We start from the raw sequence: 22,925 nt of genomic DNA on the forward strand, positions 1-22,925 counted from the left end.
AAACTGTTAATTATAAGCATAGGTATAAAATAAGATAATGTAAGAAAACTAAATTAATAAAAAAAATATATATATATTATTTCGATATTATTTTCACTTGCGTGCCAGTGCTCTGAGAGTTTATAAAGCTGTGTGAGAAGATTAATTTTTATCCTTTCCCCGGGGAGATAATTGTCTCTTGCCCATGGGGACGGAGGGGACAGAGCAGGGGGAATAAGAACCTATAGGAACCATTTCTAATGAATTTATCTTGTTGTGGTTCTGTACTCAAAGGGTAAAACCCCCTGTGATATCCCGCAATCCGGTGGCATCCTTATGTGGTTGATATTCCATCAACACGTACGAAACGTTTTTTATCCACGTTTCTTGTTCACCGCTAAGATGTGGAACGCCCTCCCGGCAACTGTGTTTGCTGCCACGTATAATTTGAGTAACTTCAAGGCTAGAGTGAATAGGCTTTTTCCAGGCAAGCGTGCTCCAACCTAGACCTCATCATTGCTTTCTAACGGGCATGAAAAATATTAATGTGATGAACATTAATGTTTTTCAGTGTCTGGGTGTTTATCTGTATATTATAAGCATTGATGTATATTATTTATAGAAATATTCATCAGTCATCTTAGTACCCATAACACAAGCTACGCTTACTTTGGGGCTAGATGGCGATGTGTGTAGTGTCGTAGTATATTTATTTATTTGACAACTTGATTTCTTTCTAAAGGAACCTCTGGTGAGCTAGTCTGAGTTTGACTTTTTATTTTTTTTTTCTCTGCCGAATTTTTCTTTTATGTTTACCACGACCTCATTTTAATGGCAGTGTCGAATTTTGTTCTTCACTATCACATCACAGCATTAATCTTTTGGGCATTAATTAGTGTCGCTTATCTCCTGCGAGATAAAACAATTTCTGTACACAAGTAACCCAAGGTCTAAGGTAAACATTGTTAACATTGTAAAGGTTATGACGGGCGGTTTTTGTTCTTGGGAAATATAACACCTACCTACGCGGCTAGCTACTAGCTTGAGCAGGAGAAATTAGGGAAAGGTTTTTCAATCGTGCCGGTGCGTCCTAAATTTTGGCGGGAGGATTTTGGGAGGGAATGGGGGTGTCTGCTGTCCTCCTTGCATGTTCACAAAAAAAACATGTTTGTAGTTTTTAATTTTTGGGTAAAATTTGAGGTTATGTTAACATTGAGGTTATATATGAAATCCGATATAACCTAATGCCCGTTTTCAGTAACAACGGACAAGGCAATGCATAAGTAACGCCTATAAAAGAACATTCCTAGACAAACATTTACCTATCATCAATTGTTTTTCACTTGGCACTCATATAATCTAGTTTGTCTATGGTTCTTGCCCCAAGAAGTGGTTTTTTGTTTTTAATTCAATTATGGAAATAAGGTTGTTATTTGCAGTACTATATAGCCTGTGAGTATAGCAAACTATTTGAGCAGACGTACTTTATAGGTTATTACTAACTTATTTAGCATTATTGTTTTAATATGAATCTTTTATTACATCGTCTCAGACTTTTTCAACTGTGTGTTGCATGTCGCGTGACGGTCGACTGCGGCGTAGGGCGGCTAAAAATGACAGGCGTTTGTCAGAGCAGCCGAGGCAAATATGGCGGCGTCTATAGTACGTATCAGCTGACTGTGTAGTGTAGAGACTATCACTCATTTGTGCCAGTGCTCCATGAAATATTGTTTACATTTATAACCTGTGAAACTCATGATGAAGATGGAATTAATGATAGAATGATTAAAAATAATTAAAAAACGGATCGAATAGACTTAACGATTACAAAATATTGTTTTCAGTTTTTTAATATGTGTATATCATCTAAATTATTTTTAAGAACTATGTACTTCTTACTCTAAGATACTGAGTTTAATAAAAATAATAGTTGGAGACCTAGTTTATTTTTGCTTTAGAGACTACAAGGTTGATTTAAGGTATGTCATAAATAAGTTATACTGTCATGGGTAACATTTATATATTTTAGAGCACTAACAACATGCATATATTTTTAAACATAGCACACACACAAAAACATGGACTGATATGCACGTCAATGACAAGTTCACATAGCATAGCAAAAAAATTTACACAAAATTTAACTAAAAGCTGAGTCATATCAAATCGAATAAACATATATTTATAAACCTATTATGAAAATTGAATTGAAGCATTTTTTTGTATTTACATTTGCTTATAACTCTCGGATTAATAAATTCGACGAAATACGAATTCAGTAGACTTTTAACTATAAAATCCGTTTAACGTAGGTATTCGATTACATTAACACTATTTTACGTAACAAAGTCGAAGCGAAATTATTACGTTCATAATATTAATTTTTATCAGTTTTAACGGATCGTTTATCCGTAATAAAGGCCCCATAATTCAATACCATGTTTTCCGAGTCCTGACACAGTGTGGCATTTTAAAATTCAAGAAAAAAACCTACAAAGAAGTGAATCTTCACATATTCCGTACTAGCTGTTACCCGTGGTCGGCGCTTGCGTATATTACGGTAATTTACAAATCCTGTGGGCACCGCTTGTTTTCCTGAGATAAAAAGTATACCATCTATGTTACTCTCTGTCTTTTTAACTAAGTAGAGAAACTAAAGTAGATTGCTTGCTTATTTAGGGCGTAAAGTAAGGACTAAGAAACAAGATCTGATGATAAAACTGGTTAAGTATTTACCTACTGGCTTCTAGGGTAAATATGTATTAATCTAAATTGTGCAATTATTAACAGAGGAAGATAATTAAACTTTATCATTTATTTAGAAGATCTTTGAAATGGAAGATGTTATTAATTGAAAATTTAAAAAAGTGTGAGTATTGCAAAATAACCCTGACAAGAGTACAAAAATCCTGAAATCTTAAGACAAATGATGAGATATGGTAACCCTACACACAGATCGCAGAAATCCATCCCTTCAAAACTTTTCATACAATTTTGGTTCAAATGCTATTTGTTCAAAGAACAAAATATGAAAATTTCAGCTCACTTCATTTATTTCATACCATAGCCATCTATGATTACGCTCTAAAACAACGAGGACGAGAAATATTTCAACTCATTCCCAACATGTTCACAACGAATCTTCGACGTAGTTTATGAAACACATAACAGATGGCGTTTATCAGTAAACTACACCCACAGTACCTACACCACGTTTCATTAGAAATTGTTTGGGTTAGTCGTGACATCGTAATAATTGATAACATAATATTTTACTGCGTATCGTGTTCTTGTAGTAATATTATCACTTAGTGAGTGAATGTGGCTGCGGAATCTCATTCATTGTTATAGGTAAGACAGCATATTTTAAAATACCTAAACTACTGAGGGAAATTGTGTGTGTGCTTTAGTTTTTAAGTATTCGTAAATAGATTAATTTATCTTACGTATTTGAGATGTGATTATTGTGCTCACCAATGTTTATTAACCAAAGATTGAATCTTTAAACATTGGTCAGTGCATCATATTTTTACAGTTAGTAACTCCATCTATCGTTGGAAGGTAGCTTGTTTGAAATGAATTTGAAATTTTAAAAAAACGCTCTACTTATATTTGTTATTTTATTGTTTTAAAAGTGAAGTAAAAGAACCGGCGGTGGTTCCGAGATAAGGGATATGCCTAATAAGGTACCTACCTACAAAGTTTTTTTTAATATTTGCCACCTATCGTGCCATATCTTGCATTTTACAGTGGCGTTTTAGACATATTCGGAATTTTGTACCAATTATGTTCTACGTACACTAAAAACTAGTGCTATACTTTTTCACAGGAAATTTAGTGATAAGTACAGATACAGTACCTACCTACTACATTAAGCACCTATGTACTCAATCGACTGGTGCTGGACATTGGTCTTTCTTGTTTTTAAAAGTATTCTTATCTGTTTAGCTCTGTACATTATACATTGGAATGCCTTGCCTCTTGAGATCCGAGAGGCACAGACGATTAGAATCTTCAAAAAACTTGTTAAAGATCATTTTTGTCTGAATCTTTCGAAATTTAGTAATGCCTATAGGTACCTACTTTTGTTTTATTTGGGGATTGGATTGACAATATTGTTCCTGTTTATTGATATTCATTGTTTAGATATATATATTAATTATTAGTTAATATATATATATATATATAGGTATCTAAATATACTATGTATATATGTATACAAATATTTATGTTTACTTATACATTAATATGCACCACCTACCTCCCGTCTTGAGCTGTGTTTTACGCTATCGGTTGCCTTGAAGAGATTATGTAGCGAAAAGGACGCCTAATTGTACCTATACATCGTGAAAACTAGTTTTTATTTATATTTTTATGTGGTGTACCATAAAATTGTATTCATTAATTCATTCATTATACACTGTAAACTTAGGTAACATATTATCATCAGATCAACCCATTACAGACCCGCTACAGGGCAAAGGTACAATAAGAAGGGGTTAAGGCCGTAGTCCACTACGCTGGCCCAGTGCGGGATGGTGGACTCAGGTAAAATATACTACAATACAATAATGTTACTATGAATACCGTAGGAGCCTTTATTTCCCCGGAAAAAAAGGATATTAGACGGCTCAACTTTTAAACTAAAAGAATTTTGTACTGTTTCAGCGCTTCAGTCAGAATGAGTCGCACACCAGACCCTGCGAAGTTGCTGCTGAGGGAAAAAGTTGCGACCCGAATCGCTCAACTGTCAGCTGAGGAAAAGAAGCGGCAGTCGGAAATTGTTTATAACAAAGTAATAATTATTGGATAGCAGCAGGCTTTACTTTGCGGAAATACATAATATATTATGAAAATTAAGCTAAATTTGCAATACTCCGTGAACAGCGGGAGAATCTGTATGGTGTAATTTATAATTACTTCAATCCGTATACTCCACACCAAACAGATCCTCGGCAATGTACCTTCTACGCACGTTTCGCTCCGAAACCGGAGCATCCTCTGGAGATGTTGACTTTACAATGAATAATTGTTGACTTAACAATTATTTATTGTAAAGTACACCATACAGATTCTCCTGCTGTTCGCGGTGTATAGCAAATTAAGCTTAATTTTCATAAAGTTATAATTGTTAATCACATCTTCATCATATACAACGTGTAAATAAAAACCTAAATAATACTTCAGAGGCTTTAGAGGTACGTTATTTACTGACTCTTGGACTTATCTGTGAAACCGAAATGCTAATAGATTTTTAGTAAACCATTGCCATAGTTTTTACTGAAAGAAGTCGGACACAGATGTTCAATTGTTGGACATGTTAACCATTCGATCATTCAATCATCGATCGAACCATAAGTTATATAAATCTCTCGTGGTATAAGTTCAAAGTTTATCGCTGCAATTCTGATAACAGTGTTAGCAAATAAAATAAATAATTTTATCTTACCTTACCATATTATTACAAGTTTGTTACAAATTATCAATTAGAGATTGCTCCTTCCATAAATAAATATGCAAGAACTATCTTTAATAAGGTATCTCAGTATACTAAGTTTTCTCAGTTAAGTATGTCCGAATATAAGTTAGGGTTGCCAGATATATGCCCGTGCCTAATGATTCGGGTGATGCGTAGAGAATAAAAACGTTTCACAAACTCTTTGATGTTAACTACCGACAGAGTACAAAAATATGAAAATACAAACACAAATTACCATACCTTTTGCAAGAACCATAGACAAGTTAGGTTATGTGAGTTACCTAGTGATAATCGATTGGAGAAAGGTAAATATAATAATAATAATAATAAATTTTATTTCAGGCATAGCCCATATACAGTGCACTTAACATTTTTAAAAAATTAACATAAAAAGAAGCACAAAATAAATTAAAAATAATAAAATAAACACGAAACAAGTATTAAAATAAATATTAAAAATTAATATAAAATAAATGTTAGTAACGAAATAAATAATATATGATTAGGAATCTTCTTTGAATAGGCGTTACTTACTTACGCAAGCATAGTTTAATAAGTAACTCTAAATGTTTGTAATTGTTGCACGCCCAAGTATGCAATATACTATGGGATAAGGTCCCAATCTCCCAATATGATATGACATATTTGATTAAATTCTTAAAGACAAGGTAGTTTGTAAGCAGATAGAAAAATGATTGTAAATTTTGGGGTTGGAAAAGATGTTATTGTCGGCTCTTCTCTGTAGAATCTGCTTTCCGAACCGGTGGTAAAGTTACTACAAAAAGATATATTTGACGTTTCTAAAGTGCTTATAAGCAGTGCCTACTTAATAAGCACTTTTGGAACGTCAAGTTTTACTTGAAATAAATTAATTTTGAATATTTTTGAATTTTATTCTAGGTTATCAACCACCCGTACTACAAGTCAGCTCAAAGGATAGCCATATTCATGAGCACCGACCAAGAAGTTAATACGATGCCCATAATATCTCATATCAAGGCCAGAGGGGCGGCCGCCTTCGTACCGCAGTACGCTGGAGGGGTCATGAAGATGCTAAGACTGGAGCAAGATGATGAGAAGACCATGCCTCTAACTAGGCATGGTATACAACAGCACTCGAAAGACCAGCAACGGGAGGATGCTTTGGGGAACGGTAATTGTGAAAACCTATGAAATTTGCACGCTCGCAATCGAGGAGTCGGTCTCAAGAACGAAATACTTGAACAGCAGAGTAAAAAAGTATCTTATGCGTAACGTGTTAATGCTCAAATTTGCGTAAATCTCTTCAGCTGGGTCTTTTGTTAAGTCTGTAAAATTAAAATTAGAAGTAGAGGATTTGATACTGTAAAAATTGTGACATTAAGTCAATTTAACATTGACGGCAGGTATAAAGTTTGATATGAGAAAAAGAATCCTCGATTGCGAGCGAGCAAATCTCGTACTACGTCTACAGAAAGATGGGAAATGTCTCTAACAGTCCATGTATGTAGGTATGTGTGTACCTATAGATTTTCACTTTTGTAATGCCCATAACGGACCGATTGTAATAATTTTGACCGATATTAAGTCGACGTCGTAACATAGTAAACACTTAGGTCGCTAAGATGAAGCGACCCAAGTGTTTGATATGTTACATTACGATAATTTTAATATTCTGTATAATTATGATTTTTTGTTGTAAAGGACTGAGTCGCGGAGGGCACCACGAGGGTAATGTGAACCTAATGCGAATACTATTTCCAGGTCTAGATCTGATTATAGCTCCAGGTGTTGCGTTCTCGAAGAGTGGCGGGCGAGTCGGTCACGGGGGAGGTTATTATGACAAGTACATTACCAACTTACGGGCAAACCCAAATCCACCAAAGGTAAAAATATATTATACTAGCTGTTGCCCGCGACTTCGTCTGCGTTTGGTTTTTTTTTTTGATGTAGCATTAAATTTAGTTGTAGAACTAAAAAAAAATAAAGTATTCAGTATCGCTAAGCCTTAAATGAGGGGTTTGCTGCCGTCCGCTGAGGAGTTCTTTCCTCTATCTCCAACCACAGTTTGGGCAAGATTAAACACATATTACAACCTCTATAGTACAAAATAATTATTTAAATCGGTTATAATTTGTCGGAGTTATGGTGTAAAATCGTCAAACACTCATCCCCTCTCTCAAGGAACCGAGCTTAATGTCGGGATAAAAAGTATCCTGTATTACTTCTAACACTTTCAAAAATATGTGTACAAAGTTTCATGAGGATCGGTTAAGTAGTTTTTGCTTGAAAGCGTAACAAACAAACTTACATTGACATTTATAATATTAGTAGGGATGTACCTTACTACCGTTTGAACGATGCGTGCTTATACATGCTTAGGTATATATAAAGATCTTTATTGCACTAAAAAATTAAAAACAGTAATTAAGTAATTACAAATAATTATCGATAAAATAATAACTAATGCGCAAAGAAGTTAATCCTTTTCTCTAGACAAGCCTTAAAAGACAAATCACACGACGGATTCTGCAATAGATCACCTATAACTATCAAATAAATAAGATGCCACATTTCATATTATTTTTACTACCTTGAACGTATTCAAATAGTTATGGGCTTAGAAATAAATGCAAGAATATGCTGTCATCTAAATTATGAAGTTTCGTAAAATATATTTCGTTAGTACACTTAATATGTAAAATTATTATATTTCAATTCATATTATAAATACATGTTTTAGAGATACGTATTTTATCACGCTCTCACACACTATCACACACACACACACACTCACGGGTAAAACAATATGTTTACACATATTTTGATATGTCTGTTAGGATTTTTAAATAAACTTCACTTGCACGAGCACAGCTCAGTAGATTTTGGCTTGCATATAAATAATTGCATCTTAAAGGCCCCTAGACCCCTGGGGATACCGATTTATCGTCCTATTTCTATGAGACGAATCAATGGTTAGACATCTTGGCCCTAGAGGTGGACATAGGATACTTTGAAGCCCAATAAAACAAACGATTTCGTAACGCGGGGAATTTTAAAAGCCGTAACAAACTAAGAAGAAATTGCGGTTAATAGATAGCTTGTTCATTATAATTAGAACCTTATTGTACGATAATAAAACCTATTATATATTTTTAGATAATAGCTGTTGCTTTCAACTGTCAAGTGATGGAAGAGGTTCCCATGAACGAGCTTGATCAAAGAATTGACGGAGTCATCTATGCTGACGATTAAATAACTATTATACAAGGCTACAAAGGGGATATCAACTATGTGGAATGAGTTTTGCAGTTTTAATGTCTAACGTTAGTTTTTGTCGAACATCGACCGACTAGTTTCGAAATCGGCAAGACACAAACAATATACTTCCGCTTACTTTTGTCTTGCCATATCATGCCGTAACGGTGGGCTATTTTAGAGTTTAAGCTGCGGTGTGTAAAGTTTATTTTGATCTGTAATTAACGGCTGAAGTCACTTGAATTTTCAACGTAGATTGCCCGACTAGTTGCAAACCAATGTGGGGCTACGCCAAGAGCTCGATTGCGCGACGTGGTATGTAAGTATACGCTTAATTCTTAGACACACGAATTACACGCGCGCATAAAATTATTTTATACTGCTATAACTTTGCTATACTACTCCTGACGCTTGACTATTTTATAGTTTAAACAGTCGTTAGTATGGTTTATTTTATTGTTTATTTATTGACGGCTGATATCACGTGAATTTTCGACCTATATTAACCGGGTACTTTCAAACTCATAAGTAGTTCTTTGTGTACGGCGTGCCGCGTCGCGGTAGTAAGCTCAACTCAAGCTTTATATACTGTTTAAACTCTAAATTGAGTGTTACACATTCATACAGTAAATAGTAATCAATAGTTTTAGAGCAGCAACTGAACAAAGTTCGCATAAAGAATTACGCGTTGACAACCATGACTTCGCAGATTACTATGGGAATGAAAAGAGATTAAGGCATCAGATCACTATAAATCATTGGTTTTGTTAATGAAAAACGTAACATGTCCTAGGAGTTCACTCTTGTGAATTTATAGATTATCTGGCGATTGAAAAATCGTCCCGGATGTGTCGTTAAAATTTGTGAGGGTTGTAGATTTTAATTAGTATACTTTGTGAAAACTGAAATACTTTGTGTTCCCTTTGTCCCCCCATTTCTATATGATACTGTATGTGAATACCAAAATTTTATATCATAAAACCCGATATATAATTGCATGGCGTTAAATAAAAAGTACTGATGTCAAATCGAGAGTTGTGGGGTCCAGTTATAGAACCTACCTACTTCTCATCAATATACACTTTGACTTTTTTCGTCCCATAACAGTGTCACAGTTAATCCGTCCTATGTCTACTATTCATCGAAAAAAAATAATAAACAAAATAATCAAGAAAATTTATTTCATTGTTTGGTTATAAGAAGCATCCTGCTTCGAGTGTAAGTGGCACAGTGCGGCGGCTGTAATCAATCAAACGTGGTCGTTTCATACAGCTAACTTTATTGAGTCAAAGGCATTTTTCTTAAACCAAGAAGGTAATATCGACGGCCGAGTGGCGCAGTGGGCAGCGACCCTGCTTTCTGAGTCCAAGGTCGTGGATTCCCACAACTGGAAAATGTTTGTGTGATGAACATGAATGTTTTTCAGTGTCTGGGTGTTTCTGTATATTATAAGTAATTATGTGTATTATATTCATAAAAAAATATTCATCAGCTATCTCAGTACCCATAACACAAGCTACGCTTACTTTGGGGCTAGATGGCGATGTGTGTATTGTCGTAGTATTATTATTTATTAATTTTTAACGTCGCAATACAATATGAACGCCTATTTCCCACTTACATGCATTATTAAATCGGACTAGTTACCTAAGTTGATTTTTTTTTAACTCTAGACTAGATTATGAAAGTGAAAATGAATTATTGTAAAATAAAAAAGTGAAAATGAATTAATTATAATTACTATGGACATATATTTTTCTAATAAATTACGTGTATTTTTTTTATATTGACGTATGTTTTATTTATTATTTTGTAAAGAACGAATAGTTAAATAATACTTACCTATGAATAGTGGCGTGCACTGGGTTTCTTACCAGGGTATGCATACAGCAGGAAAATTGCATAAAATGGAAAAAATCCTCCTCCTATACGGGCTATATTTCAATATAAGGGTATGCAGTGCTTTTGTGCATGTATGAAGTGCACGCCACTGCCTATGAACAACCGATTGGAACCATTTAAGGAAATGGCCTAATTCATCATTACCGGCCCACTATAGAGCACGGATCTCCTCTCTGAATTAGTAAGTAGGGTTTAGGCCGGGGTCTTACGAATACGGGAAATACGAATTGGTATATTTCCATTACCGACAAAGCAAGTTTTTTTTATTCCACTAGCTAGCCCTTGACTGCAATCTCACCTGGTGGTAACTGATCATGCAGTCTAAAATAGCTAATTGGTTTCTACGCGACATCGCACCGGGAAACTAAATCGCTTAGCGGCACATCTTCGGTAGGGTGGTAACTGGCCACCGCCAAAGCTTACCACCAGACCGGACCAGAGGAAATTCAAATTCCATATTACCCCAGAACCCGGGATCACGGGAAGTCGTCGAGTGTAGTTATCACTATGTATTCTCATAGGTGATAGCCAGTGGGTCAGACTTCGGCTTTCCTTTCGTGAAGACCGAGTTGGAGATCCGGTAGTTAATTTAAGCTATTTAAATATCACTTGCTTTAAACGGTGAAGGAAAACATCGTGAAGGAACCTGCATGCCTGAGAGTTCTCCATAATGTTCTGAGCGGCGTGTGAAGTTTGCCAATCCGCACTCGGCTAGAATGGTGGACCCCGGTCTAAACCCTTCTCATTCTGATAGGAGACCCTGTAGTGGGCCGGTGATGGTTGATGATTGTACGGGAGCTATGGTGATACGCTTGACCGTAACAATAGGAAGATCTTCCTCCGAGCGGGTGATCGTGCTCGGGGACCGAGGTCCGAACATTCATTTTTGGAAGTTGTATATATAGGCATTCTTCGTGAACACTTCGCTAGCGCGATGCAGGATTTTTGTAGCGCCATCTAGTTATGTAATGTGGAGACCGCTACAATGATGACGATGATGATGATTCTCTTTCCCACCACCGTACATTCTACACCCAATCACACAATTCAACTGAACTGTCTGGGGTGTAGCGGGTATTATGGCTCGCCGTTGAGTACCACATAGCCTTTTTTTTTCTTTTTTATATTAATAGCGGGCAAAGTGATCACCGCCGCTCATAAACATCTGCAGCACCAGTGGAGCCACCGATGCGTTGCCGGCTTTAAGAAATTTGTTTATCCGCCCCTTGAATAACCCTAGATTGTATTTTTGAGAAAACACATCAGACGGAAGATTGTTCCATAATTTGCAAGTTCGCGGTAGAAATGATCTGGTATTTCGAACAGTAGAAGAATAAAAACCCTTCCTCGGAAAAGAAAATTTTGACATTGTAATTTCCAAATTTCCGGGAATCGAATCGAAGTGATATTTAATTGCGACGCACATAACACAAAATAGTTATTGTTGGGTGTAGGTGCAGTTCTGCGATTGCGTAAACAATGCATTCGGCCAGCGATAATAATATATGCGTTAGCAGCAATCGCGGTAGATTTGCATTTTTTTTTTTAAAGTTCCGTTGTCTGTCCGTTTCTTGAATTTTTTGTGTGACCATTTAGCTGCCAGATTCGACTGCCCTATACTGTGCTACTGTGTGAGAGTAGCAATCGGGCGAGTGTAATGTTGTTTATTTTTTTATTTATTTTTATTTTTTAAACTAATCAATAATAACTTAGTGGTTAAGGAAAAATTGTTACTAATATACTAACAATCTATGGATGGTAACGTCTGAATTAAATGATTATTATGATTATTATTATTTAGCGGTTTTTCAAAAAATTTAAAATTAATGTATTTGAAGTAGGCCTAATATAAGCACTTTTGAAACGTCAAGTCTGTCTGTGCGTAGTGACTCTACCACCGGTTTGGAAGGCAGATTTTACCGAGAAGTCGGCAAGATACTCAGTCAGTCAGTTTACCCAGTACGAACAAAAAATATTTTGTAAATCCGTCTATACAACGTGTAAATGAAAACCGAAATAATACTTGACAGGCGTTAGACTTACATTATGTACTGTTTGTAGAGACTTTTCTGTGAAACCGAAAACCTAAGTTTTTAAGTAAACCACTGCAATAGTTTTTGCGGTAAGAAATCAAATACAGCCCTAACATCACATGCAAAATTAAGATCAAGTTACTCCGGTCAATTTATTAGGTACGAGTCGCGTAGTGTAGGTACTATGCGCTTGTCGTGTTTTTATCTTCAATAGGGTTGTCATAAACACTTAAAATGTTTTGACATCGTTTGTACGGAAAAATAAATAAGCTTCTATTGTTTTAATATTTTTACAGGGTGACTCCTTATGAAACATACTTATGCATCCTTCAATATTATTTCGGAATTCTGTTACACGTTGTGTATGACGTAGTTAGGCCCAAACATACATAAAAAAACATTTTCAACATCCTCCTTTATGAAGTGGCATAAAGACATTTTCTTGTAAGCTTTAATAAATAAATAATAAAGTAGAATAATAATAATAATAGTCCTAGAGCGGGCAGTTACCTTGGCTGTGCCTCGCTGCGGTGGTTTCGAGGACGTTTTAGATTTTATTTAGTTTTTAAATAGTTTATTTTAGGTTATATTTATAATTTTGTAATTAATTAAAATCTATGAAAAATTGTAATAATAAATAAATATACTACGACAATACACACATCGCCATCTAGCCCCAAAGTAAGCGTAGCTTGTGTTATGGGCACTAAGATAGTTGATGAATATTTTTTTTATGAATATAATACACATATATACTTATAATATACGGATACTTATAACACCCAGAGACTGAAAAACATTCATGTTCATCACACAAACATTTTCCAGTTGTGGGAATCCACGACCTTGGACTCAGAAATCAGGGTCGCTGCCCACTGCGCCACTCGGTCGTCTTAATAAAACGAAATTGTCTTCATAAAATAATATCTTTATTACACACTCTAAAAGGCACTAAGTGCAATACATTATATAACTATAATAACATACCTAACCATATTTCATACAGCCAGTCTACTAAACCTAATATTGAAACAATATATATATATATATATATATATATATATATGAGCTAATATATTATCATTGAATTAAGAACATACAGAATCCTCGTTCAACCATTATTGTAAGCAAAGCATTGTGTCCAATCACAGTGAAAACTCCCCGCGCAAGTCTCACTTTACACCCGCGGAATGTTGGTAGCTCACAAACTTTTTCCCGTTTCACATTTTATGTTGAAAGCTAATGTTCAACAGTGAAAACGCCCCACGTACGTCTCACTTTACACCAGCGGAATGTTAGTAGCTCACAAACTTTTTCCCGTTTTCACATTTTATGTTAAAAGCTAATGTTGTACAGTGAAAACGCCCCGCGCACGTCTCGATTTACACCCGCGGAATGTTGGTAGCTCACAAACTTTTTCCCGTTTTCACATTTTATGTTGAACGCTTAGAACATTAGAGGTAAAATAATTACCTTCATCTGCTAAATGGTATGAAGTGACTAACCGTTTGTTCGAGAAACTATTCTAAAGTGGAGTGGTTTTTGATGCTTCAGTTTAAGTCGTGTACACGGTTTCTGAACGTTCTTAAATCTGTGTATATTATGTAACGTGGCCGTTAGTTTTCAGAGCATAACTTTGTGATGATAAATATAAGAGTACCTACGTAATAGGGTCAGAATATGTGTGGTAATTTCGATCACAGAAAAAACCCTGTGCGAAGTTTTTTTTTTTAATATTGCTACTAGTTACTGATGATGCTGCTTAGAATCGTAGCGGCCAACCTGTGAGGGCAGCGTCGTACCGGAACGCTACATCTCTCGGCGGATTTCTCTGCCGGTAAGGTTGTAACTAGCCACGGACAAAGACTCCAAGCAGACCAGAGACTATTCTGAACTTAGGTTTTCTCAAATTTTTATCGCCGAGGACCCGGGACCTCCGACTTATAGGAACACAACATTCACCATTATGCCAAGGAGGGCATCGTATAGAAGGATAATATTGTGTTAAATTGTTTATGGAGTTATTCTGTTGGTATGTATTTGTGTTGTTTAGCATATTCTAATTTTATCCATAACTAGCGCTCCCTCGCGACTTCGTTCGCGTATAATTCAATCTTAAAAGATAGACATGTGCTGTCCCAGACTTCTTTTTAAAACTTTTAAAGGGGAACAACTTTGTCATACATAATTTTATAGAAACTTTAACCGTTTACGCAGCGCAAGCAGCGGAAGCTCTCAAAAGGGTAAAAATCCCTGATTTCGAAACATTTTTCATTTGTGCTGTGCTCCTATTAATCGTAGCCTCATAATATATAGCCAGTGGTGTGCGCTTCATACATGCGCAAAAGCACTGCCTACCCTAAAATTGATGTATAACTCGTATGGGAGGAGAATTTTGGCCTTTTATGCACACCACTGTATATAGCTTATAGCCCTCCTCGATAAAAGGGCTATCCAACACTGAAAGAATTTTTCAAATCGGACCAGTAGTTCAAACACACTTCAGCTTGATATATCTAATAGTAAAAGATGACTATATTCTATACTGAGATTTCAGGTGACATTTCAGGTATACCCCCGTAGAGTAGAAGTAGTCCTGTAGAATTCAATGTTTTAATACATTAAATTGACTACAAACTATAAATACATGTTTATTTTAAATTATAATCTTACATTGAGCCGGTATTTTTTACATATCACATAAATATTACAAAATACTACATAGTTCTTAAAACGTGTATATTGTATACCACTATCAAAGTTTATATCAAAATTATCTCTAAATTTAAATATTAGCATACATAAAAAAAAAAAACCTGTGCGGGCGGGAGAACCTTTTCAGGAATAAGAGCAAGCGCTGAGTTTCTACCTGCTTCATCTCGGTAGAATCTGCTATCCTTACCAGTGGTAGAGTCATTACGAACAGACACACTTCATAGTGGTTACAAAACAGGCCTACTTGAAATAATGAACTTTGAATATTATGAACTAATTTGAATATGTCATATAAGTCAATTTTAATACACGATGTTATTGAGTATGGCGGCCAGCGCTGAACTACCCCGGACGGGGTAACAACTCGCACGGAGAGGGCGTAACGCTTTTTCCTTACGTGACGATTTCTAATAGTTAAGCCCGCCGCGTAAATGAGCTACGTTCCTATAGCATTTCCAGAAAAGCTTTAATATACATCACAATAATAAAATCATTATTCCAAGCCTATTCAATTAATAACTAAATCGGTCAATGAATTCAAATAATATTTATTCTAATTTGTTAAAAAAAATTAAAAGTTATTAATGTAATATTCATGTAAAAGAAAAAATCAAAATAGTTTCGCTATCGGATTTGATCAAACTACTTGTTAAAAATATATACAATATAATGTTTATCAAAGGCGCTTGTTCACGTTAGACACTTTACTTATTTTAATTTTAATATCTTAAAAATATTTACTCTACCCATTTATTTGATAACGAGGCAAATTAAGCAATATTTTTCGATGACATTAAAATTCAAAAAGATTGTATTGTTTTTTCATTAATTTAATTTTAACCGAATATCGACTTTTATATATAGTGAAATTACTATACTTAAGGTACATAAAAACAAACATTTATACATACTTACACTGCTCTTCTTTATACTGATCAAAATACAGGTGGTTCTACAGAATATCTCATAAGTTCTGGTCATAATGTTTAAATATATAATCAAGTACCTTTCATAAATTCATCAATTTGTATTAAACTCTAATATATTATTAGTATAAAATATCTTAGTATTTTTATTTATTTCCCATACTAAAATTTACGCAATTTAACATATTTTGTGTAATTAATTAATTTAAATAACACTGATTAATTACACACAATATACTTGAGTCATATTGTTTTTAATATCATTAGACTAAATTATCACATATGGCCGTCAATAAAAATAAAACTTATTTTAATAATTATTTCTAACATAAATCATACTATATGAAAGATTTTGTTTTATTACTTTATAAAAATTGCATTGGTAACTCATTCGTTTTTGCAGACAGCCAACACATCACAAATATTTAGTATTTAAATTTAAATATATCTATAATTTTAGTATGTGTGATATGAAAATCCACAAAACTTTTAACATTAGAAAGGTCATTGGTATGACATATTACATTCTTTTTTGTTGATATATTTAAATGCAAGATAGAAAAAAATAGTAATAAAAGAAAAATATATAGGTTACGCGCATTATTTCCGAATACAAAACTCAGCACATTTTTCGTTCCTTTATGGACAAAATTTATCGAATATATATTATTCAATATTCATTTTGGACAATCCATTTTCAATATTCATTTTGGAATTTTTTATCTTAGACAAATAATAGTACAAATAATAATAGGTCAAATACATAAATTTAATATATCTTATTACATTATATTATACTTTTTTTTCGTCTATATAATTAATTTATATTTTGCCCTACATAAAAAAATGGCGTTTAGTTAAAGAAAATTGGATGTCTGATATTCTGAGTCGGTTTGGTACTCGTGAAAATAATTATTTCGGTTATAATATTATGATTAAATTCTTATATGGTCCGATTGATACAAATTAAATTTCAATCGAATCTCTAAACTAATCTGACAGATCTAAATGTAGTACTTACCTTTAGATCATTAGATTAACCTGCTCCTCGTTCAGCTAATTCAGTTTCCTAATAGAGTTCGCTCACAGAAGTTTATCAACCCAACGTTCTCTTTTCAAAAGTACTACTTTTAAAGATGTCAATTTAATGTAACGAGCAAGGAATTTGCATGAATGTCAAATAATATCCTCGTAGAACCAAATAAATTGTTATAGTGGAAAAAATCTAAGGAATAATCCAGTGAGATCAGAATGCTTGCTTACAGTTGTTTTCAAAGTTGATCCAATTCTTCGAGAAATGTTTCTGAAACTGAAAAATCATTATTTTTATATAGAAAATAAAGAAATCCTAAATTTATAGACTTTTATCATCCAGACACAAGGGAGTGTTGTTGAGCCAAGTTCACAAAACTACCTTAGTAATGTCTATACATTACTTAAGTAGCTATAACCAATATAAGGCTCTACTTTGATGTGAAATAAAGCCCTTACCGCCAAAATAGCCGTAACTGACATATCAAAAATTTTGCACATCAAGCTTTATTTAAATATTTTTTAGACCTTCTTTTGGGAACTTTTGATTTGTCGTTTACGCTAATGCGGCGGTAAAGGCTCGATATATATATTATTCTGTAACTGAATAGTCCTCCAGAATGACTTTCCGACTACTTTTTTTCATTCCACTACTTGGCTTGATTGAAATATCATCTGAAGGTAAGTGACGATGCAGTGTAAGAGATATGGCGTTCCCGTACAATATCGCGACTTAAACTTTTAAGAGTATGGGTTTTACATAAGTGCCACACCCCTTACAGGTAAGCCCGCTATACTAAATTCCATAGTAACCAGATGAGATTGCCGTCAAGGGTGAAAAAAAAAAAATCCATATCTCTACGGATACAAAGGCAAAAAAAAAATTAAACCCTCTTTTGTTACGGCATTGGATAGGCCTAAAATGTGTTACAATGTGAGGTTCTAGGGCAAATATACAGCTAGTGATAATAAGTTTAACTAACCAAAACATTGAGAACAAATCAGCGCAGCACTGCCCCAAAAACACGCTGACCCCTCGACATGAGCAGTTCTACCGCACAAATGGCAGCGAGCAACAGCAGAAGGGCTAAGAGGGCGAGAACCGCTCGACATCTTCTTCTCCTCCGTTCACCTCGTGCTAGTCTCCTAGTGAGTTCTTCTCCACGGCTTCCGTCGAGAGTGAAAAGAGCACTGGCTGCCTGGAAGAGATTTAAAAGAGAAGTTAATTAAGCAAATGCAAATTTATAATTTATAATCTCCCAGGTGAGGTCTTATAAGTTAGAGTCTGAGAGGTCAAGGGTTTGAACACTGGCAGGGGCAATCTGGGAATTTATAATTTTAACTGATCTCTGGACTGATCTTGTGGTAGGCTTCGGCCGTGCCTAGTTACCCTACCGACATAGACGTCCCACCAAGCGATGCCACGTAGTATGTGATAAGAGGTATGGATGTTAAGTGCTCACTTCTCATGCTCTTATAAGTATTATTCGCACTTTGGGCATGATGTAGGCGGCCTAAAACTCAAACTCAATCACGAAAAAAATATGTATGTAGTTGCTTTTTTATTAAACCTATTCTATTTTCATTTGTTTTTTTATCTATTTTTTGTATTATTTCGTTTTACGACTTATTTTTTAATTTACAACATTTTCTTTTTTTGCAAACGAAATAAAACACATTGCCAAAATCGGCCAAAAAGCCATTTTATCGTTGGTTTGAATATTTACTTTTGAATGACCCGGGAATCGAAACTCAAAAATCTTCCTCGCAATCGAAGTGAAAAGCAGAGTGTATAATGTAACTCGGTCATAAACCCCATTTTATCCGATATGGTTATCAGCCGAGCCGAAGGCGAGGGTTAATATTTAAGTCGAAGATTGTTTCATGTTCCACTAGCACAATCAACTACTAAGGTATTATTTGACACTTAGTGTTTAATCCCTTTATCCATGACCCACTCATTTACCAACTATCGAAGCTTCATCATAATGGATTACTGCTAATAGGAATTTAATGTCGGTTCGTGTGTCGATTAAGCTACTGCTCGGTTAAGCCAAGGTTTACTTGAATTGCACAATAAAGTTCAATTTAGATTTAAGTACGATGGAACGTGATTTTGATGATCAAAAAGGGCTTTATTATTATAAGACTCGAGTCGTTAAAAGTTACGAAAATAGACAATTACGCAGAACCAAAGACGCTCAAGTTTTATAGGACTACAAAATGGCGCGAAAAAGATGCAGCGCGCACTCAAGTATTTTGTTATTTCAACTATTACTAAGTTTTTTCTATGTCAAATCAATAATCTATGACTATGGAACGAGGACTTACTAGAGCTCTAATTTGCCTATGACGTCACGAGTACGGCCATGACAGACGCCGAGCGCTTTCGCGGGAAATAATTATTGAAAATATAATTTGCAATTTATATGAACAAACTCTTTAATTACTGCAAAAATTAGATATTTTGACGTGACAACGTCTTATAAATTGGTTTGCCGGGTGACACTTCAAGAAACTGCGTTACGCTCCGCTCACGTTATGCGCTCACAATGAGAGCGAGTGAGAGGCACGCGCCCGCCTAAGAGCGAGAGAGACAGACATAAAAAGTGAAAGGCACGCGTCCCTTTGTAGTAAACGCTGTTTCATTGTACGCAAATGTATTGCAAGTTATTGTATGTATATTTGTATATAAATACGTATGTATGTGTAAAGGTAAAAATAAAATTTTGTTAATATGAAATTCAGTGCGAGATTCTTTGTATAAATTAATGTTTTAAATATAATTCTTTGTATAAATAAATGTTTTAAATTGTTACTATTATTTCATCCTTCTTCCTACTATACGAATGAATATTCACATTAAAATTATTTTACCACTCAAAGTCGTTGTCACGTAAAACTTTCGCCCGTATACCGACTTTACAGGCAACCAATTTTTTTGGTTATAATTTATACTTCCGAACATCATAGGCAGTGGCGTGCATAGAGGATATGTACAGGGTATGCAGATTATATCTTAATATATATAAATCTCCTGTCACGATGTTTGTCCGCGATGGACTCCTAAACTACTGAACCGATTTTAAATTAAATTGGCACCCCGTGAGCAGTCTGGTCCAACTTAAGAGATAGGATAGCTTAGATCTTTAAGTAAAGTCGCAATTTTAGTTAATTGCAAATTTTTTGTCTATAATTAATTGACAGTCACATGTCATATATATATACTACTATACTCATTTAAGGCTTAGCGATACTTTAAAAACAAAATCAAACGCAGACGAAGTCGCGGGCAACAGCTAGTAAAATTATAAAAATCTCCGGTATGATTTATAAAAACTCTTACAATGTCTATCCTTAAGTTTTTTATAACTCGTACTGGATTTTTATCAATTTAAGATTTGTATCAAACATAAAAACGAGCTACTACTACTACTACTAATACTACTAAGGATAATTTCTTTAATAATTTGCATACTGACAAATTCTGTGTAGTAAATTTAACTCAGTAACCTATAAGTCGTCAAACATATTTTACCGGTTTTTTTAAAAAAATAGATTAAGTTTTATAAAAAATAATGGAGGCGATCGTTTGGCACATATAAAAGAACTGAACTTTTATGTTTTCCATTAATTTAGCTTCAAAAAATATTGACAGCTTTAAATTTTAATGACAAATCTTAATGACAAGGTTGCCTGGAAGCAAGCCCCGCTTTAGAATAATGATTGTTTAATTGTAAAATGATGTTGGTAAACAGCAACTGTTGAGTTTTTTGCCGGCTTCTTCTCGGTAGAATCCGCCTTCCGAACCGGTGGTAGAGTCACTACAGACAGATATACTTGACGTTTTAAAAGTGATTATACTAGGCCTACTTGAAATATATGAATTATGAATTTTGAACTTGAATTTTTCCATCTCGATACACATAAATCTCTACACATTTTCGAAACATTCGTTATTTTTTATTTAACAACTAAAATATTCACTAGAATTTTTTTTATTTTTTACAATACATACATCGCCATCTAGCCCTAAAGTAAGCGTAGCTGGTGTTATAGGTACTAAGATAACTGATGGATATTTTTATGAACCATTTACATAAAAACTTATAATACACAAATAAACACCCAGACACTGAAAATTATTCATGTTCATTACACACACATTTTCCAGTTGTGGAAATCGAACCCACAGTCTTGACTCAGAAAGCAGGGTCGCTGCCCACTGCGCCAATCAACATATATGGCAAAAGAACGTTTGCCGGTACGCTGATATTTCTATATATCTATCACGATGTAAATATATCTTGAATTTGAGTAATGGCATGACTACATACAATAAAAAATATTACAGGTTTTTACATAAAAAATAAGGGAGCTTGCGTAAGATTCTGCAAATTATTATCTCATTAATAAATAATAAAAAGATTGAATTAAAATCCAATAAAACAAACATAGCCTTTAACTCGAAAGTTATCGTCCGGTTCACATTAATGTTCACGATAATCAGGCAAGTGAAGTGAACAAATTATTATTACTGTGTTTTTGATAAGGTTTTACGAATTGCAAGAGTTGCGACATTGCTGTTTTAAAAACTCCTACTCAGACAGAAGCGGTGATAGCGCATTGGGTGGGAACTCGACTCGACTTCACTTTAGGGGGGCCGAGTTCGAAACCTCTAACAAATCTATTTTAAGAGTCGTCTGAAGGACTACTACCTCTCTTTGAGTGATGTCATTTGAAGTAGATTCTATATTATGTTTTGTAAATTATGTATTAAAATCTACTTATATTTATTATATATTTATGTATATTTTATATTTCTATGTATTTGTAACTATACATTTTGGTATTTATGTATATATATCAACACTCTTGGTTCTGTCAACAAAGGTTGCCTGTAAGAGAATGCTTGCAGCAATAAGGCCACCTTTGCATGTCTACATTGTGTACTGTATACTCCTTACTGTTTCTTTTCCTGTATGTTATAGGGCAATAAAGTGTTTCTTCTTTTTCTCTAACTTTTCTAAATTATTTGCGTTTTAAGTAATTAAAACATCACTTGCTTCAAGGGTGAAGGAAAAAGTCGTGAGGATACCTGCATGCTTTAGAATTCTACATAATGTTCTTAAAGGTGTGTGGAGTCCACCAATCCGCACTGGGCCACGGCCTTAACTCACTTTAGAAGGAGACCCCTGCTTTGTATTAGCCTAGCTAGATCGGGTAGCCAAATACACGAACACACACACACACACACACACACACGTAAAACTTATAACAACCCGTCTTTTTTTCGTCGGGGGCTAAAAATCTTTGGAGCCGGTTCCGTCATTCATATAATATATATATTTAAAAGAAAGTTGTGTTAGTTACACCATTTATAACTCAAGACGGCTGGACCAATTTTTATTATATTTAATTTTTTGGATTCCTCTTAGACCGGAATAGGATAATAAGTTTTAAAATAAAACATTAATCAAAAAAAAAAGATCCACGGCACGAAGTTCGCCGGGACAGCTATTTATATACAAGAATTGCTCGTTTAAAGCTATAAAAAATTTATATACAATAATATATATATATATACATACTTATATAGAAATACAATATATGAAGATTATT

The 22,925-nt window shown here is 34.4% G+C and overlaps 2 protein-coding genes across 4 annotated transcripts in view; one reads left to right on the plus strand and one right to left on the minus strand.

The window, feature by feature from the left end:
• Positions 1-3,195: 3,195 nt before the first annotated feature.
• Positions 3,196-9,760, plus strand: LOC120633353 (5-formyltetrahydrofolate cyclo-ligase). Of its 3 annotated transcripts, none has more exons than XM_039903547.1 (5): positions 3,196-3,330; positions 4,648-4,774; positions 6,359-6,611; positions 7,202-7,323; positions 8,597-9,760. In XM_039903547.1, exons 1-5 carry the CDS (start codon positions 3,299-3,301, stop codon positions 8,690-8,692), a joined length of 630 nt encoding a protein of 209 aa, XP_039759481.1. In that variant the 5' UTR covers positions 3,196-3,298; the 3' UTR covers positions 8,693-9,760. The 3 variants fall into 3 exon arrangements, with proteins under 3 accessions (XP_039759481.1, XP_039759484.1, XP_039759482.1); XM_039903550.1 differs by lacking the exon at positions 3,196-3,330 and adding an exon at positions 3,613-3,665; XM_039903548.1 differs by lacking the exon at positions 3,196-3,330 and adding an exon at positions 4,472-4,527.
• A 7,457-nt stretch (positions 9,761-17,217) lies between these two features.
• Positions 17,218-22,925, minus strand: part of LOC120633130 — an 83,032-nt gene continuing 77,324 nt past the window's right edge. The window contains exons 6-7 of the mRNA XM_039903245.1: positions 18,287-18,502; positions 17,218-17,580 (exon numbers count right to left, since the gene is read on the minus strand). Of these exons, the coding sequence (XP_039759179.1) occupies positions 18,305-18,502 (198 nt within the window). The 3' untranslated portion in view covers positions 17,218-17,580; positions 18,287-18,304. The remainder of the gene's footprint in view (positions 17,581-18,286; positions 18,503-22,925) is intronic.

This window comes from Pararge aegeria, chromosome 21, assembly GCF_905163445.1.
Source record: "Pararge aegeria chromosome 21, ilParAegt1.1, whole genome shotgun sequence".
In the NCBI taxonomy this organism is placed as follows: domain Eukaryota; kingdom Metazoa; phylum Arthropoda; class Insecta; order Lepidoptera; family Nymphalidae; genus Pararge; species Pararge aegeria.

What these genes read in the sequence shown, in the direction of transcription:
- LOC120633353 (XM_039903547.1), top strand. Translation starts at nt 3,299, where the DNA reads ATGTGGCTGCGGAATCTCATTCATTGTTATAG. An exon ending in CGGAAATTGTTTATAACAAA is followed by an intron (nt 4,775 to 6,358) that starts GTAATAATTATT and finishes ATTTTATTCTAG; the next exon opens with GTTATCAACCACCCGTACTA. An exon ending in CAAACCCAAATCCACCAAAG is followed by an intron (nt 7,324 to 8,596) that starts GTAAAAATATAT and finishes ATATATTTTTAG; the next exon opens with ATAATAGCTGTTGCTTTCAA.